Source organism: Nesoenas mayeri (genome assembly GCF_963082525.1).
Source record: "Nesoenas mayeri genome assembly, chromosome: 27".
In the NCBI taxonomy this organism is placed as follows: domain Eukaryota; kingdom Metazoa; phylum Chordata; class Aves; order Columbiformes; family Columbidae; genus Nesoenas; species Nesoenas mayeri.
The window spans coordinates 4,409,634-4,424,781 of NC_137555.1; the positions used below are offsets into that span (position 1 = coordinate 4,409,634).

The following is a 15,148-nucleotide window of genomic DNA, read 5'->3' on the forward strand; positions in this document are numbered from 1 at the left end:
CACACATGGGGTGACCCCCCCGGGGGTAACAAGGAGCTCTGGTGGCCCCGGCAAAGTCCACGCAAACCCCGGTTTATTGGGGGGGCCGGGAGCCGCCTGCGCCGGCGGCAAATCCCGCGTGTGTCTGCGCTGCGAGCGGGACCGGCGGCCGCCCCCCCGCCATCCTCCTCCTCATCTTCCTCCTCTCCTCCTCACTGCCCCATCATGCAGGCCATCTTGCAGGCGACGGCGGAGATGAGCGCGGCCCCGCGCCCGCTGCCTTCCTCCGACTGGATGAAGGTGATGTCGCAGCCGGGCGTCAGCTGCCGCACCGCGGCGTGGAAGCGGTCCTTGAAACTGGGGGGACACGGCAGAAACGGGGTCACGGAGCGGGGGCGAGGCGGCGGGAGGAGGGGGCGGTGGCGGGATGAAGGAGGAGGAGGAAGGGGGTGCAGGATGAGGATGGTGGCAGCAGGAAGGGGACAGGGGCGGGAGGAAGAGGACAATGGCAGGAGAGGAAGAGGATGCAGGAGGAGGAGGAAGAGGACAAAGCAGGGGGAAGAGGATGGTGGCGGGAGGAAGAGGATGGTGGCGGGAGGAAGAGGGTGGTGTTGGGAAGAAGGGGATGGTGGTGGAAGGATGGGGATGGTGGTGGGAGGAAGATGATGCAAGAAGAGGAGGAAAAGAATGGTGACAGGAGGAAGAGGATGGTGGTGGGAGGAAGGAGATGGTGATGGAAGGACAGGGATGGTGGTGGGAGGAAGAGGACGCAGGAAGAGGAGGAAAAGAATGGTGGCAGGAGGAAGGGGATGGTAACAGGAGGAAGAGGACGGTGGTGGAAGGACGGGGATGGTGGTGGGAGGAAGAGGATGGGAGGAAGGAAGAGGATGGTGGTGAGAGGAAGGAGACGGAGGTGGGAGGAAGGAGATGGCAGCAGGAAGAAGAGGACAGTGCTGGGAAGAAGGGGACGGTGGTGGAAGGACGGGGATGGTGGTGGGAGGAAGAGGATGCAGGAAGAGGAGGAAAAGAATGGTGGCAGGAGGAAGAGGATGGTGGTGGAAGCACGGGGATGGTGGCTAGAGGAAGGAGACGGTGGTGAGAGGAAGAGGAGGCAGGAGGAGGAAGGGGATCGTGGTGGGAGGAAGGGGACAGGGGCAGGAGCAAAAGGACAGTGGTGGGAGAGGAAGGGGACAGTGGTGAGAGGATGAAGATGGTGGTGGGAGGAAGATGATGGCAGGCCGGAGGAAGAGGATGCAGGAGGAGGAGCAACGGGACAATGGTGGAAGAGGATGAGGGTGGAAGGAAGGAGGTAGTGGAAGGAGGAAGAGCGCGGTGGTGGGAAGGAGAGGACAGCGGCAGGAGGAAGGGGATGATGGCGGAAAAGGATGCAGGAGGAGGAGGAGGGGGCCAGTGGTGGCAGGAAGGGGGCGGGGGCGGGAGGAAGAGGACAGTGAGAAGAAGGTGTGGGGAGGAAGGCTCGGGGGCTCCTCACCTGGGGTGCAGCTTGTAGACGGAGCCGTCGATGCCCACGGTGATCTTGAGCGTGTCCTGGCTGCGGCTCTCGCGCATGCGGTTGATGACGCCGGCCAGCCCGGCCGAGCACATCTGGGCGGCGCGCGTGGACACGCTCTCGCACACCATGCGCACGATGTCACAGTCCGTGCCCGACGGCAGCAGCTCGAACCCCGTCAGGATGTTGTAGATCTGCTTGCGGTCACCTGAGTCGCTGGGACGGGGACAGAGGGACACGTTGGACAGGGGATGGGGACGCATGGGGGACATCGTGTGGGGCAGCTGGGGAGGGTGACAAGATAGGGGACCCCAATATGGGACAGTCAGAGCTGGCTGGTGTGAGGTGACAGGACACAGGGACACCAATATGGGTCACTAGTGTGGGGTGAGGGGACAAGAGACCCCAATATGGGGCTGGTTGGGGATGTTGGGACACAGGGACCGTGATTTTGGACACGCTGTTTTGGGGTGACAGGACATGAGGACCCCAATATTGGCCACTAATGTAGGGTGACAGGACAAGGGACCCCAGTATGGGTCACTATTATGGGGTGATGGGATGGGGGACCCCAATATGGGACAGTCAGAGCCAGTTGGTGTGAGGTGACAGGACATGGGGACACCAATATGGGTCACTAGTGTGTGGTAATGGGACCGGGGATCCCATTATGGGACACTAATGTGGGTGATGGGAGAGGGGACCCCATTATGGGACACTAATGTGGGTGATGGGAGAGGGGACCCCAGTATGGGACACTAGTGTGAGGTGACAGGACAGGGGACCCCAATGTGAGACACTAGTGTGGGGTGATGGGACAGGGGACCCCAATGCGGCACAGTTGTAGAGGCTTGGTGGGGGGTGACAAGGGACCCCAACACGGGCCACTAACGTGGGGTGACAGGACAGCGACCACAATACAACACAATCAGAGCTGGTTGGCCTGAGGTGACGGCACAGGGGACCCCCTGCGTGGTCCACCCCGTTGTGGGGTGACCACAGGGAGCCCCCCCCGTGCTGCAGCACCTTGGGGGTGCCACCCCCACGGTGTGACCCCCTGTCCCCCCACCTCTCAATCTGGGACACGAATCGTGTCTCGAAGCTCCCGCGGGTCTTGAGCTTCTCGGAGGCCGTTCCGTTGAACAGCAGGTTCTCGTCCACCAGCCGCAGCAGCACCAGCCGCACGATCTCCCCCATGTACTTCCCCCCGATGATCTTCTCGTACCTGGGGACATGGGGACACTAGTGAGGGGGGGGTCACAATGCGTGACACCCCCTCTTCCCTTCCCCCCTCTTTGTGCGTGCAGCCGGGGAGCAGCTTTGGGGGTACCTGCCGTGAGTCGCTCCTGCCTCAACTGCGCCCAGTGTGGCGTGGGCGAGCAGGGGGGACACGGGAGGGGGCAAAGCGGGGGGGGGACACCCCCAGAGGGACTGGATCTGTCCTAGTCCTTACAGTTGCTGACCGGGGTTAAGCGAGGTCTCGTCCACCACGCGGTCGTACTCCAGCAGGAACTCGTCCAGCTCCCCCGAGGCGCCGAACGCCCCCCACTCGGTGTTGACGCACATCCGGCCCTCGTCGCCTTCCACCAGCTCCACGTTCTGCATCTCCTCCATGTAGCAGGCGTTGCAGCCCGTCCCTGCCCGCGGGGACCGGGGATGGCACCGGGGGGTGGCAGGAGAGGGGACTGCGCTGACCCCCGGTGCCCACCGCCCATCCGAGCTGTGTGTCTCCAGCCCCACGGGGACCGGGATGCTCAGCCCTCCCCACAGCCGCGTGTCCCCAGTGGGTGTTGGGGATGGTCACCATGGGGTCCCAGGGGCTCTGTGGCCCTATGGGTGACAGCGTGGGGCTTGGGGGTGGCAGGGGCTGCTCCTGGAGGGTGACAAAAGAGCCTGGGGGTTCAAAACTGTCCCCACCTCCCTGGTACCACCTTTTGTGGTTCCCCAGCCACAGTGAAGCCACCAGAGGGACAACGTCCCTTGGGGACAGATCCGTTATGGTGACAGACCCATTACGGTGACCACCATGGGTGCCACCAGCATCCCAACCCCAGGAGACACCCTCATGGTGCTGCTGCCACCCCGCTGTCCTCGCCGTGTCCCCCCACAAAGGCAGTGGGGGGAGCGGGAGCAGGGCCATGGGGACAGTCCCCTCACCTCGCCCCGTGCGTGTCCCTGCGGGAAGGGGACATCTTACCCACAATCATCCCAACCTCGCACCGGGGATCTTCGTAGTAGCAGGAGATCATCGTGGCCACCGTGTCGTTCACCATCGCCACCACGTCCATCTCGAAGTCCTGGCGAGGGGACAAGGGACCGTCAGGCTGTCACCGTGGGGGTCCAGGCTGGGGGGTCCCGAGGGTGAAGACGCAGATGTGTATAATGCACACACGTATCACATATATGTCACACATGTATCACACACACGCGTGCACACGCATGGAATGACCCTTCCCGGGGACACGCAGGGCACCGTGTGCCTGTCATGGGGACACGCGGCAGTGTCGGCGTGTCTCCCCACCCCGGTACTGGCAAAATACCGCTCGTCTCACCCCTCGGCGTTTGATGGCGTCTCTCAGGAGCCCCACCACATTGTTCCCTTCCGCGCCGGAGGCCTTGAAGCCCTTGGTCCAATTCAGGAGGATGCCCTGGGGTGAGGGGATGACAAAAACGGGGCTGGGGGTGCAGCTGGGACATGGGGACCCCCGAGTCCTTGTGCCACCCGGCCACCCCCTCACCTTGTCGATGTCCTCGTGCCGCACGGGGAAGGAGAAGGTGAAGCCCAGGGGCAGCTTTTTGTGCTTCATTTGGTGCTTGTCCAGGAAATCGGAGATGCACTCGGAGATGTAGTCGAAGAGCTGCAGGGGATGTCACCCACCCACGGCGGGTCACCGTCCCCGTCACGGGGCCCCCGCCACCCCCTGGCCCCTGCCATCCCATGGATGGGTCCCCATGGTGTCCCCACCAAAGAACAGCACCGTGTGCCACCGCGCGGTGACGGGGACCACGCAGGAGGGGACAGGGTGGCTCCATGTCCCCCACTCACCATCTCGGCCGTGCCCGTCATGGCGTCCTCGGGGATGGAGTACATCTGGTGCTTCGTCTTCACCTTCCACTGCCCTTCCTCCCCCTCGCCCACCTTCACCAGCATCACGCGGAAATTGGTGCCGCCCAGGTCCAGCGAGAGGAAATCTCCCACCTCTGCAGTGCCGGGGAGGGGACACACAGGGTGGCAACCTCAGGGGGGGTCTCAGTGAGGAGGGGACACGCAAAGGACCGGGGGTGACACCCGTACCTGAGCCCTCGGGCGTGGAGCGGACATACGTGGGCAGCATTTTGACGGAAGCTTCTTGGTGCGTCGCCAGCTTGAGCCCTCGGTCCATCTCCTTCTGCATGCGCTGCATCACCTTCTTCAGGTCCTCCTCCCGCAGCCGGAACTCCGCCAGGATCTGCTCCACCTGCGCCGGGACAGACGGCACCGCCTGGGCACGGGGACTGTGCCACGCGGGGCGGCCCGGCCACCGTAAATGCTCCAAAGTTGCTGCTTCTGGCCGTGGTTTTGCCCATTGGCACATGGACACCATAGAATCACAGAACTGTTTAGGTTGGAAAAGACCCTTGAGCGCATGGAGTCCACCCATAACCCACCCCCGGCACTGCCCCATGTCCTGAGAACCTCCTGTCCGTCTGTCCAGCCCTCCAGGGCTGGTGACTCCAGCACTGCCCTGGGCAGCCTGTTCAATGCCCCACAGCCCTTTGGGGGAGAAATTGTTCCTTCAGCCGCTTCACCTTCCCCTGTCTCGGCTCGAAGGCAGCGCCGTTCCGGGCCCGCTGACCCGGGATGTCCTGCTCACTTTGAACCGGGTGCAGTTTTGCCGGACTCGGGCCGGTGACACGGGACATCCCGTCCTGCTGTGTCCCGGGGTGACACTGGCGACGCGGTTTGGGAGCCCAGCCGAGGCCGTGGGATCCCTCCATGTCTGTGACGAGGATCCTTCTCCCCGGATCCCCCCGGCAACCTCAAAAATCACTTTCCACCCATTGAATTCACCACAAACCGCCGGCGGGGAGGACATGGAGGGTGTTATAGGGAAGCACCGGCCCGCAGGGCCGTGTTTACCCTTCACGTAGCAACCCCGGCCGGGCGCCGCACGGCCGCCATTACCCACCGCGCGGAGCCGGGGATTAGCGGCGTCATTAGTCACCGGGATCCGCTCCCGCCTGCGCTGCCGCCGGCACACGGATGTTTTCCTCCCGGCTGCCACTGTTTCCCAAGGTGTCTCGGGGCGGGGGGTCCGTAAAAGGCCTCGGAGGATCCCGACACCGGGCTTGGCCAAACCCACGGCCACTCGCCACGATCGCCCCGCTGCATCTTGGTAAATCCCCCGACCGCCGTCCCTCGGCCTCCTCCTGCCCCAGAGCTCCTGCCCCGTGCCCACGGGCCTCAGCCAGCACCGCAGTCGGGGGACCCAGCGCCCGCCAGGGGCTCTGTTAACCCTGAACCCCCCGAGGTGCCGCAGGATGAGACGTTGCTGTGCCGGGGGTGACACCGGCCCGTGGCAGCACCACGGTGGGTTTGCTGTGACCCTCAGGGCGTCCAGCTGGAAGAATCCCTGCAGGAAAAGCATCGGATGTACTCGACCCTCATGCCAGAGCCGGTGGCCGCAGGCGTCCGCTGCTCCGTCACACAGAACCGTCCCGCTGTGCAAAGGCCACATCTGTCACAGCTGCAGGTCCCTGTGCCCGGGGCCGGCACCCGAGGCTGGCAGCGGGGGGTCCGTGTTTGATTCCTCCGAGGTTTTGCTCCAGCTCAGGCACCGTGGGACTCGTCCCCTCTCCCTCCTCCAGAACGGCGGGTCTGGCTCTTCCCGGCTGGATTCGGTGCTTCCCCCACGGGCGACACCGGCACTCGGCGTCCTGAGAAAACCGCTTGCTCCAACACATCCACGGTGGCCAGTGATCCCTGGTGTTGCCGGCCACAAGCTTCTACCCCCGGCATATGCCGTGTCCCCTTGGACGTCCGTGTCCCCTCGGTGTCCCCTCGGTGTCCCCGGCGGCAGCACCATCCATCCCAGAGCGGAGATGGGAGCAGCCGCCCCAACACCAGCGCTTGGCTGCAGATGAGCCGGGTCGTGCTGCGTGACTCGGTGACAGCGGTGACAGCGGTGACAGCGGTGACAGCCAGCCGAAGGAGGGGACAGGCCCTGTCTCGCCCCAGGGACAGCCACCAAGGGCTGGCAGCGAGATGCTGATGGCGGCAGGATCGTCCCAGCCCGGCACCGCGGTCACAACAACAGCCCCGGCTGTGTCCCAGCCCTCGGTGGCCCTGGGGCCCCCGTGACACGGCAGAAGGCAGAGCCCCGGCTCACAGCGCTGTGTCCCCTCCCCAGGGGTGGCCTTGGGGACCCCCGGGGACATCGGCGCTGGCTCTGTGCCGCACGGCCTTGTCCCCAGAGCTGGTGTCCCCAGTGGGGACCTTGCCCGGTGGAATATGCCGTGGGGACACCTGGCAGCCTGGGGGGGCTCCCACTGGGTGTCCCCAACCCCACGTCCTCCCCACCCCCCCAGGACCCCCCCAGGTCCCCCCCGGATCTCCTCACCTTCTCCCTCCTGCCGCTGTCCATCCTGGCGCGCTGATCCAGCATGGGGACAGCCGCGGGGACCGCCTTTGTCCCCCTCCAAAAAAACACGCCCCGCACCCCCCCGCTGCCGCGGGTCCCCGTCCCCGCTCGTCCCCCCGGCGCCCGGTTGCTCCGTCCCTCGCTCCGCGTCAGCTCATCCGAGGGGGGGTCCCCGCCGTCCCCGTCCCCACGGCCGCACCCTCACGCGCAGGGACACGGAGCGGGGCCCGGCGCCCCGGCCCCCTCCCCCCACATTTTGGGGGTGCTGTCCTTTGCGCCGGCGGGGAACACGGGTGACGCTGTCCCCTGTAAATGGATGTGGTGGTTGTCACCGTGACGAGGGGTCCCGGTGGGTCCCTGCGGGCGGTGGGGACGTCCCGGTGCGGTGACCAGGCTCGGCGGGACCCCTCCCCGCCGGGGGCCGCTGGCCCCGTCACACGAAGCACCACGCCCCGGGCCACCCGTGTCCCCGCTCGGGTTGTCATATCAACGGCTCGGTGTCTTGGTGGCGGTGACAAGCACTCCAGCGCTCCCATGGTGACCGGGCAGCCGGTGGCTCGGTGACAAAGGTTATGGGGGTGACTGGGAAGTGCTCCCTGTCCCCAGGATGGGAAATGCTCCGGTGACACCGGGATGGGTGGCGGGGGACGCTGGGGACACCAGGCAGCCGCTGGTTTTGGGGGACGGGGACGTGACATTCCCCTCATGACCCCCAATTGGGGACATCAGCCAAGTGTTGGTGGCACCTGGGGTATGGGGTCCCTGTGGGGACGGGGACGCTCTCGTCACCCCAAAACCTCCCGATGTCCCTCCATGGCGCTGTCCCCTCAGACCCGGGGCTGGGGGTGTCCCCTGGGTGGGTGCGGGGGGGCTGGCAGCCCCATGGGGGACCCACGGGGCTCTGAGGGGGCACAGGGTCACCCCACGGCACCTTGTCCCCACCCTGTGCTGGGGGACACCCACGGGCCTGGGGGGGCTCAGGTATCCCTGCCCCCGCCATGGGCGCCCACCCCTATGGAGGGGCCCCCACCCCACTGGGGGGTCCCGAACTCTCAGGGGTGCAGCTGCACCGCAGACAGACCCCCCATAGAGAGACCCGCCATAGAGGGACCCCCCATAGAAAGACCCCCCACCCCATGTGGACAGGGCAGCCCCATAGAGAGACCCCCAGCCACACAGAAGGACCCCCTATAGAAGGACCCACCAATGCGGGACCCCCAATAGAACAGCCCTCCCCCCACACAAGGTCCCCCCCAAAACTGATGGGCTCCCCCCCTGCGCAGAGCACGCCGGGATACAGCGCCCCCCCCCCCCCCCGAACTCCCGCGGGAGAAGCCGCGCCCCCATGATGTCAGAGCGGCGCTGATTGGTCAGTAAGCTAGGGGGCGGGACGCGAAAGGCGGTAGGCGAGGCCGCAGGGATAGTCTGGCGCTTATTGGTCAAGAGGCTGGAGGAGGCGGGGCAAATTCGGCGCGTGCGCAGAGCGGGAGAGGCGCCGTGGCAATTGCCCGGGGTTGGTGTCACTTCCGGTCGCTGCGTTGCTGTTTCCGGGTCGGGCTCTGTCCGCCCCGCCCGCCGGCGTCGCCTCCGCTCGGCAGTTCCGGAGCCGCCGGTACCGGACGGGCCGGTCTGACCACCGCGGGGAGAACGGGGCCGGACTGGGCTGTACTGGGCTGTACTGGGCCGGACTGGGCTGTACTGGGCCGGACTGGGGTGGGGTGGTGGGTTGTACCGGGCTGTACTGTGTTGTACTGGGCTGTACTGGGGTAGGTGGGTTATACTGGGAGGGGCTGGGTTATACTGGCGTGGAGGCCTGGGATAAGTGGGCTGTACTGGGTTTTACTGGGCTGGACTGGGGTAGGTGGGTTGTATTGGGCGGGGACTGGGTTGTACTGGTCCCAGTTAGCTGCGTTATACTGGGTGCGGGGGCTGGGATAGCTGGGTTATACTGGGAATGAGGGACTGGGTTATACTGGGGCAGGCTGTGCTGTACTGGGGGGGCCAGGCTGGGGTAAACTGGGAACAGACTGGGTTATACTGGGCCACATTAGGTGGGTTACACTGGGAGGGGCTGGTTTATACTGGGTAGAGGGGCTGTCTTAACTGGGTTATACTGGGGCAGGCTGGGTTGTACAGGGGTCTACTGGGATATACTGGGGTAGGTGGGTTTACTGAGGAGTGGGGCTGGGTTGTACTAGGGGGGCTGGGTTTTACTGGGAGTGAGGGGCTGGGTTATACTGGGGGGATGCTAGTTTGTACTGGGGGATGTTGGGTTATACTGGAGGGGGAATGCTGGTTTATACTGGAGGGGTGGGTTATACTGGGGGGGGAATGCTGGTTTATACTGGGGGGGTGGGTTATACGGGGGGGCTGGATTATACTCGGGGCTCTTAGGTTATACTGGGGGATTCTGGGTTATACTGGGGGGGGGCCGGGCTAGTTTATGTGCGGGGGGATTAGCCCAAGGTGGGGGGTTATTTCTGGGGTCAGGGTGAGGTTGGGGGTCAGGGGGCGGCACAGGGTTCTGGGTGCTGCATGTGGGTGAGACGGGGGGGACACCCAGGTCGTGGGGGATCCCCACCTCACCCCACCCCATCTCGTGCCCCCCAGCCCCGCGGAGCCGCCGGGATGCGGCTCTACAGCCTGAGCCTCCTCTACAAAGGGGACCCCAAAGTGCATTTGCTCAAAGCCGCCTACGACGTCTCCACCTTCAGCTTCTTCCAGAGGGCCAGGTGGGTGCCAGCCCCCCCGCGGGGGAAATGTCCCTTGGGTGCCACAGGACACAGGCAGGACTTTGAGGACAGGCAGAAGCAGCTTTTTGTTGGGGGTTCCCCCCGCGTTGTGCTCTGGGGACACGGTGACAGCGGGGAGAGGGATGGATCCCCGGAGACGCTCCCCGTGCGCGTCCAGTGCTCTCAAACCCCCTTGGAGTGTTTTTTCAGCCTCGTTAATGAAGCGAAACCTCGTTTTCCAGCAGCTTTGGATTCAGTAAATCCTCCACGGGTAAAATTGGGGTGCGGGGAACCGTCGGGCGGCTGTTTCCCCGCGGCGAGTGCCAGAACCCCGAGTCACGGCAGCTCCTGGGCGCGCGGGGCGAGTGGGAGGAGGTTTGGCCGCGCGTCAGACTCACAAAACCTGCCCGGCGCCTCCTGGCACCTCGAGTTAAGCCTTTGCTTTCATCTTAAACTCAACCTGAGCGCTAAACCTCCGCTCGGCTTGTCCTGACGGCGTCAGGTGCGGCGGTTCAGCCCCAGACGCTGCTGCAGGCTCCCCGGTGTCCCCTCCTGACCCGCACCCGAGGGGAGCTCCCAAAATCCTCCCAAAATCCTAAAATCAAGCAAAACAGCTCGTTTCCCAGCCCGTGGCTTTACAAAACCCTCACCAAAGGGACGTGAGTTTTTCACCTTCTGTCCTTGCCAAGATTTTTGTGGAGCTTGCAACACGTTTGCTTCTGCAATTCCAGCGCTAAGGGGAAAATACCGCTTGAAAATTGCACAGTAACCTCTCAGCAACCCAAATCACTTCATGGTTGCAGCTCTCGCTTTCCCAAATCCTGCGAGAATTCCTGACGTGGTTTTGCTGCCGGAGGAGCCGCTTCCTCGGTAGCGGTTTATCTATTTTCAAAAAGTCTTTTGTTGGCTTTTGGGGCCAGCGATGGCTTTTTTGATGTGTCGGTGTTGCGGCTTTTTGGTGTTTAATCCTCATCCTGAGCTGGTTCCCCTCCTGGCTGCGATACTTAAGGTGGGATTAATTTAAAGCTGGTTTAAAATCCTGCACGGATCCGGTGAAGTGCTGGAATTTTGGTGCTTTGCAGGGCTGTGTCCCCTTGTCGAGCTGTGTCCCGTCTCAGGGCCATGTCCCCTCACAGACTCAGGGTCCCCATTGCAGGGCTGTGTCCCCTCATAGGGCTGTGCCCCCCAGCAGACTCGGGGTCCCCCCACAGAGCCGGGTCCCCTCTCAGAGCTGCGTCCCCCTGCAGAGCTGTGTCCCCTCCACAGACTTGGAGTCCCCCTTGCCAGGATGTGTCCCCTTGTCAAGCTGTGTCCCCACCTCAGGGCCGTGTCCCCTCACAGACTCTGGGTCCCCCATCGCAGGGTCACGTCCCCCCAGCAGACTCGGGGTGTTCCCTCTTGGAACCATGTCCCCCTGCAGAGCGGTGTCCCCTCCACAGACTTGGGGTCCCCTTTGCCAAGCTGTGTCCCCTCACAGATGAGCCGTGTCCCCTTGTCAAGCTGTGTCCCCATCTCAGGGCTGTGTCCCCTCACAGACTCTGGGTCCCCCATCGCAGGGTCACGTCCCCCCAGCAGATTCAGGGTCTCCCCACAGAGCTGTGCCCCCTCTTGGAACTGTGTCCCCTCCACAGACTTGGGGTCCCCCTGGCTGAGCCGTGTCTCCCCGCAGGGCCGTGTCCCCCGGATGTCCCCGCGGGTGACACTGCCCTGTGTTCGCAGCGTGCAGGAGTTCATGACGTTCACCAGCCAGCTGATCGTGGAGCGCTCGCAGCCGGGCAGCAGAGCCTCCGTCAAGGAGCAAGGTGAGGGGACAGCGCGGGGACATCGGGCACAGCCGCGCGTCCTTCGCTCTGTGTCACTTGTCACCAAAAACGAGACCTGAACACCTTGTCCTGGCAAGTGACACTGAGGGCGGGAGCCACTGAGCGGGATGGGAGCCCGTGAAGAACAGGGGACATCCCTGACCCCCACCTGCCACCCCCAGGCTTTGTCACGCTGTGTCACCCAGAGCTGTCCCTTTACTTGTCCCCATGATATCGCAGCCACCCTCCCCTGTCCCCCAAACTCTCCCGGGCAACTCAGGGCTCTGTCCCCAAATCTCCGCTCTGTCCCCAGCGCCCCCGGCCCCACGTGTCCCTCACACCCCCAGACACGCAGTGTCACCCCGGCGTGGCCACCGCAGCCTCGCTAGTGCCACCGCAGCCTCGTTAGTGCCGCCCCAGCCTCTTGGCACTTGGTATTTGTTAAAACCGGGCTCAGCCCTTTCCCCTCGGGGGGGTTTTATGTTTTAACTCCGCTGTGCTGGACAATCAGCGCCGTGTCTGACTTGGGGCTTGATTTTGGGGCTGATTCTGATTTTGGAGCCAGTTTTGGTCCTGATTTTGATAGCAGGGCTGATTTCTGGTTTAATTTTGCTCCTTTCTCAAGCTCTTCCCCTAATGCAATGGCCTGAAACGCTGTTGCTGGGTGAAACCTCCTCGGGCAGTTCGGGGATCTGGGAAGATCTGTGGGGTGGCGGGTGCTGGGGGCTCAGGACCCTCCCGTGGTTTCTGACATGAATCCTCTGCCCAGAGTATCTCTGCCACGTCTACGTCCGCACCGATGGGCTGGCCGGGGTGGTGATCGCCGACACTGAGTACCCGCAGCGGGTTTGCTTCACCTTGCTGGACAAGGTGAGTGTGCGCGGGGGCGGCCGCTGTCGTGACATGGAAACACGGGCCCTGTCGCGACATGACGGAGCTTGAGGTGCCGGAGCACAAGTGTGATGGAGCGACTGAGGGACCTGGGGGTTCAGCTGGAGAACAGGAGCTGAGGGGAGACCTTCTGATCTCTGAACTGCCTGAAAGGAGCTTGGAGCCAGGGGGGTCGGGCTCTGCTCCCCAGGAACAAGCGCCAGGAGCAGAGGAAACGGCCTCAAGTTGCCCAGGGGAGGTTGAGGTTGGATGTGGGAACAATTTCTTCCCCAAAGGGCTGTGGGGCATTGGAACAGGCTGCCCAGGGCAGTGCTGGAGTCACCAGCCCTGGAGGGCTGGACAGACGGACATGAGGTTCTCAGGACATGGGGCAGTGCCGGGGGTGGGTTATGGGTGGACTCGGTGATCTCGAGGGGCTTTTCCACCCAAAACGATTCTGCGATCCTATGATTTTTTGATTCCTGCTCGATCCAGGGATATCAAGGCTGAGAAACAAGGAGAGAAATCCCCTTTTCTATGCGGGAAGCCCCCGTGGCCGCGCAGACGGAGCCGCCGCTCACCGCTGTCCCCTCTGCCCGCAGGTGCTGGACGAGTTCTCCCGCACGGTCAGCAGGACCGAGTGGCCCTCGGGGTCCCCGGCCACCATCACCTACACCGCCCTGGACGGGTACCTCAGCAAATACCAGGTACAGACCCCGGGACCCCCACAGGGGTGGAGGTGGGAGTGTGGGTGACACCCCAGGGGACAAGGCTGTCCCCATGGTGGTGCCCACACCGTTGTGTCTCTCCAAGAACCCTCGTGATGCCGACCCGATGACCCGAGTGCAGGCGGAGCTGGACGAGACCAAAATCATCTTGGTGAGGACGAGGAGGACGTGGGGACCGAGTGGCACATTGAGGGGGTGGGGACGTTCTTTTGGGGGGCTGGGACCCCCAGGTGCTCTGTCCCTCCTGCCATCTCCATCCCCAGGGACATTCCTGGTGCTGTGGGTCCTTCCGCTCCCTCCCTGTCCCTTCTGGGGGACACTGACCCCTCTGCTGCCTTCAAACTGTGTCACCCCCCTCTGCGCGGTGTCACCCCCCCTGCGCAGTGTCACCCCCCCTGCGCAGTGTCACCTCTCTGCGCGGTGTCACCCCCTCGTGCTCTGTCACCTCTTCACTCACCTGCTTCGAATGCCCCACGTGTCACTGTCACCTCTTCCCCCGCTGGCTGCTGCCACTTTCACCGGAGCTGGGGTGGCTGTGGGGACACAATGGCACCTCCACCTTCCAGGGGACCCGGGGGGGCAGCACAGGGGGGATCAGTGCCCATTTATTGATTTTTGGGCAGCACAACACGATGGAGTCGCTGCTGGAGCGGGGGGAGAAGCTGGACGACCTGGTTTCCAAATCCGAGGTGCTGGGGGCACAGTCCAAAGCCTTCTACAAAACCGTGAGTGTCCCTTGTCACCCGGGCTGGGGGGGAACCCCTGGGGTACAGGATCCTGTGACTCTGGATGTGGGGGTGACCCAAACCCCACTGCGGGTGGGGGGTGACACTGGGTGACAGCGCTTGTGGCTTTGCGGGGGGGCACCAGCCCTCAGTACGGGGACACGGGGTCTTTGCCTTCGTGGTGGGACCGTCCTGGTGTCCTCTGTGGGACAAGGACCCTGTGGACCCCGGGGGGGCTCCAGTCCCCTGGGGTGGCCGCAGCCAATGTGACCCGTTTTTGCTGTCCCTCCCAGGCCCGAAAGCAGAATTCCTGCTGTGCCATCATGTGACGTGCAGCCGGGGGGCTCCTGCTCCGGACCCCCCCCCAGCGCCCCCCTCCGGACCCCACCCGGGGCAGAAGCGACCCCCCCAGGGGAGGTTCCCTGGGCTCAGCGTCCTCAGCCCCACCGGATTCTGTGACTTTTTGTCATGGGGGGGCTGCCAGCAGCGGTTGGGCCCCCCCAAGGTGGGGGGAGCTCCGGAGCCCCCCCCGCCCTCATGATTTGGAGGAGGGGTGCCGGTTGTGCCTGCCCCCCGCCCTTGAACTTGTAATGGCTGCTGTGGCCCTGGAGGGGCCCTCAGAGGAGCTGGGGGGGTCACTGGTGTATTTGTGTCCTAAGAGTGAGCCCGGGGGGGGGTTGGGATGGGGGAGGAAGATGCTTTTCCCAATTGTGGGGGGGTCCCTGGGCAGCTCTTCCCAGTGCTGAACTGGGTGCTGTGGATCCAGTACTGGGGGGGGGGGGGCAGGAAGGGGGGGCCCTTCTCTCGCTTTCGGGGTGGAATGGGTGGGGGGGGCTCAGGCAGCCCATGGCCCCCCCATCCCCTTGGCTGCTTTGGGGGGGTCTGTCCCCCGTTTTGGGGACATCCCTCAGCCCCCCGCACGGTGATGGGAAGTGTGGGGCGGGGCTGGAAACTGGTGTGGGAGCAGGGCTGGGGGGGGTGGTCATGGAGCCCCCCCATGTCCCCATCACCCCGGGGTGGGGGGCTCAGCCCCCGCTGCCTCTTTCTCCTGGGGGGGCCAAAGCTTTCGCTCGAGGTTGTATCGCGATTGGTGTCGCCCGTCGGGGTGGGTGGGGGGATAAAGTATTTTGGTGGTTGTAGCTGGTTCTGACTCTTTCCGTGCCTTCCTGGGGGGGGGAATC

General features: G+C 64.2%; 2 protein-coding genes across 3 annotated transcripts; one reads left to right on the plus strand and one right to left on the minus strand.

The window, feature by feature from the left end:
• Positions 1–191: 191 nt before the first annotated feature.
• GCK (glucokinase) lies at positions 192–7,134 on the minus strand (the record flags this gene model as incomplete). The annotated part of the gene is made up of 10 exons (XM_080360309.1): positions 192–336; positions 1,472–1,705; positions 2,559–2,714; positions 2,943–3,126; positions 3,687–3,786; positions 4,042–4,137; positions 4,228–4,347; positions 4,536–4,690; positions 4,785–4,947; positions 7,090–7,134. The coding sequence occupies 10 exons, from the start codon at positions 7,132–7,134 to the stop codon at positions 192–194; spliced, it is 1,398 nt and encodes a 465-aa protein (XP_080216435.1).
• Positions 7,135–8,635: 1,501 nt separating this feature from the next.
• Positions 8,636–14,629, plus strand: YKT6 (YKT6 v-SNARE homolog). Of its 2 annotated transcripts, none has more exons than XM_080360342.1 (8): positions 8,636–8,722; positions 9,721–9,842; positions 11,562–11,644; positions 12,414–12,514; positions 13,117–13,221; positions 13,328–13,393; positions 13,866–13,967; positions 14,261–14,629. In XM_080360342.1, the coding sequence occupies exons 2-8, from the start codon at positions 9,739–9,741 to the stop codon at positions 14,294–14,296; spliced, it is 597 nt and encodes a 198-aa protein (XP_080216468.1). In that variant the 5' UTR covers positions 8,636–8,722; positions 9,721–9,738; the 3' UTR covers positions 14,297–14,629. The 2 variants fall into 2 exon arrangements, with proteins under 2 accessions (XP_080216468.1, XP_080216469.1); XM_080360343.1 differs by lacking the exon at positions 8,636–8,722 and adding an exon at positions 8,786–8,823.
• Positions 14,630–15,148: the final 519 nt, after the last annotated feature.

What these genes read in the sequence shown, in the direction of transcription:
- YKT6 (XM_080360342.1), top strand. Translation starts at nt 9,739, where the DNA reads ATGCGGCTCTACAGCCTGAGCCTCCTCTACAAAGGGGACCCCAAAGTG. An exon ending in AGCCTCCGTCAAGGAGCAAG is followed by an intron (nt 11,645 to 12,413) that starts GTGAGGGGACAG and finishes TCCTCTGCCCAG; the next exon opens with AGTATCTCTGCCACGTCTAC. An exon ending in CCAAAGCCTTCTACAAAACC is followed by an intron (nt 13,968 to 14,260) that starts GTGAGTGTCCCT and finishes TGTCCCTCCCAG; the next exon opens with GCCCGAAAGCAGAATTCCTG.